The 2,471-nt window shown below is 52.1% G+C and overlaps 1 protein-coding gene across 1 annotated transcript; it reads left to right on the top strand.

Moving 5' to 3' along the window:
* The first annotated feature begins 1,474 nt into the window (after positions 1–1,474).
* Rpl29l5 (ribosomal protein L29 like 5) lies at positions 1,475–1,983 on the top strand. Its single transcript, XM_039080623.2, has one exon. It carries the CDS (start codon positions 1,475–1,477, stop codon positions 1,940–1,942), a length of 468 nt encoding a protein of 155 aa, XP_038936551.1. The 3' UTR covers positions 1,943–1,983.
* The last annotated feature ends 488 nt before the right edge of the window (positions 1,984–2,471 follow it).

Genomic DNA, 2,471 nt, shown 5'->3' with positions numbered 1-2,471 from the left:
CAGCCGTTTGTAGGGCATCCTCCACTGCCCACAGACCACCAGTGTCTACTGGAGAGTGGTGTCTACCACTCATCCACACTGCCCTAAAACCCAGAAGGCTTCACCAAACCTATCCCCCACCCCCTACTTCTTACCTTCACCTGGATTTCAGCTGCTGATTTCAAAGCAGCTTCTCAGAAAATCTGTGGCCCATCCCAGATGCACAAACCAAATCATACTCACAACTTGCACAGGCTCAGGCCGAGGAACAGGGAAGCCACTATACCCCTCATACCCGGGGACAGAGCCAGCCACTTCTTTGCTAGAGGGAACCTGACATTGCTCTAGGATTCACATGGATGTGGATGAGGTAGCACCTGGAACCCAAAGGGGCCAAGATTAAGAGTGAGAGCAGAGTCCAGTGGCTACAGTGTAGGTGCTACAGTCCTGAGAGGCCCATTGTGGATGGGGCTGCACACACCCCTTTGTTCATCTCTTGTGACTCAGATGTTTCTTCTGTACCTTGACCTGGAGATGAGGGAGCTCTCAGTGCAGGGCTAGCAGGAAGAATCCGGGTCTATGTGAAGAGCACAGCACAGGGAGGGGACCAGGAGAGCAGAGTCACCACACTCCTGTACTGAAAGCCACATAGGAACACAGGGAAGAGCCTCTTGGAAACTGACATAGGCCTGCAGGACAAGGCAAGTACTAGCCTCTGAAGAGTTCGGGAGACCCTAAGGCAATGAGGGTGAGGAGAAAGGGCAGATGGAGGCACAAGGAGGCACGGCTGAGCGCAAGGCAGCTGGAGCGCCCTGGGAGCCCTCTGCAAGGATGAGTGAATGCATAAATCACCATCAAGGACAGCCTTAAGGACCTAAATGTGGGGCTGGAGAAATGGTTGTCAGTAAAGTGCTTGCTGTGTAAGCACCAGTGCCTGGATCTCGATCCCTGTCATCCATGTAAGAAGGTGGCTATTGCAGCACGTATCTATAATTCCAGTACTGGGGAAGCAAAACCAGGCAGGTTTCTCTGGAGCTTAGTGGCCAGCCAATCTAGTTCAATCAATGAGCTCGGCCTCAAATAAACTGGAGAGCAATAGAAGGTGACTCCTGGGCTCAGCCTCTGGTCTCCACATGAATAAGCACCTGTGTGCGTATGTCCACCTGCCCATGTTCTCTCTCTCTCTCTCTCTCTCTCTCTCTCTCTCTCTCTCTCTCTCTCTCTCACACACACACACACACACACACACACACACACACACACCATGTCAGAAGGAAGCAAAGGCTAACACTACCAAGGCATTTTTACTGAATTCATCGCTAAGCCTCGCCTCACCTCCTCCCTGGTCAGTCCTACAGGTGAGTCAGAACTGCAACTCAGCTTTCAGAGGACAGATGTAAGGGTGGGACAAGAGTTATGTGGAAAAGTGATTGCTCAGCAGAATGTTGGTGCTAGGGTCTCAGGCGCTGCCAGAGCCATGGCTTACCATGCAGATATGGCCAAGTCCAAGAACCACACCACACACAACCAGTCCCCCAAATGGCACAGAAATGGCATCAAGAAACCCCGGTCACAAAGATACAAATCTCTTAAGGGGGTTGATCCCAAGTTTCTGAGGAACATGCACTTTTCTAAGCACAACAAGAAAGGCCTGAGGAAGATGCAGGCCAACAATGCCAAGGCCGTGAGTGCACGCGCAGAGGCCATCAAGACCCTTGTGAAGCCTCAGGCCGTCAAGCCCAAGATGCCAAAGGGCCCCAGCCACAAACTCAGCCATCTGGCTTTCATCGCTCACCCCAAGCTTGGGAAGAAGACTCGAAGCTACATGGCCAAGGGTCGTAGTCTCTGCCAACCAAAGTCCAAGGTTCAAACCAAGGCAGAGGCCAAAGCTCCAGCTAAGGCCCAGGCCAAAGCTCCAGCCCAGGCTACCAAGGGTACCCAGGCCCCTGTGAAGGCCCCATAGAAAAGGCTCCTGCCAGTGTGAAGACAGATGGACCCCTGTGACACACCTACCTACACTCTATTTGCAGATGACCAGTGTCCTATGCTGTTTTTACAAATAAATTGAGACAAGAAAAAAAAAGAATGTTGGTGTTAACTTGATTGCAAGAGACAGAGAGCCTGGCCCACAGGGGTCTAAGTGCTGTGCATGTGGACATGTGACTCAGGTGCTGTCAATGTGGACGTGTGACTCAGTCATGGTTAATGTGGACTTGTGACTCAGGCACAGCTGGATTCATGGGTCCAATGATGCTCACCTCCGCACTGGCCCCTTTCCTAGGCTCTGTGTGGCAGCAACGAAGACTTGCCAACTGCAGCCCACATCATACCAGGTCCAAGTTAGGAGACAGCAAGTGTTCAACACAGATAGCACTCATGACATGAGCTAAGCACCACATGGCCTGGGTGCTTGCTGCCATGGTGTCCTCCAGCACACACAAAGGAGTGGAACCATCCTCGAGTCAACACTGGGAACCACTGCAAAGTGTCCA

Source organism: Rattus norvegicus, chromosome 7 (assembly GCF_036323735.1).
Source record: "Rattus norvegicus strain BN/NHsdMcwi chromosome 7, GRCr8, whole genome shotgun sequence".
Classification (NCBI taxonomy): domain Eukaryota; kingdom Metazoa; phylum Chordata; class Mammalia; order Rodentia; family Muridae; genus Rattus; species Rattus norvegicus.
This window is presented reverse-complemented; position numbering and strand designations above follow the sequence as displayed.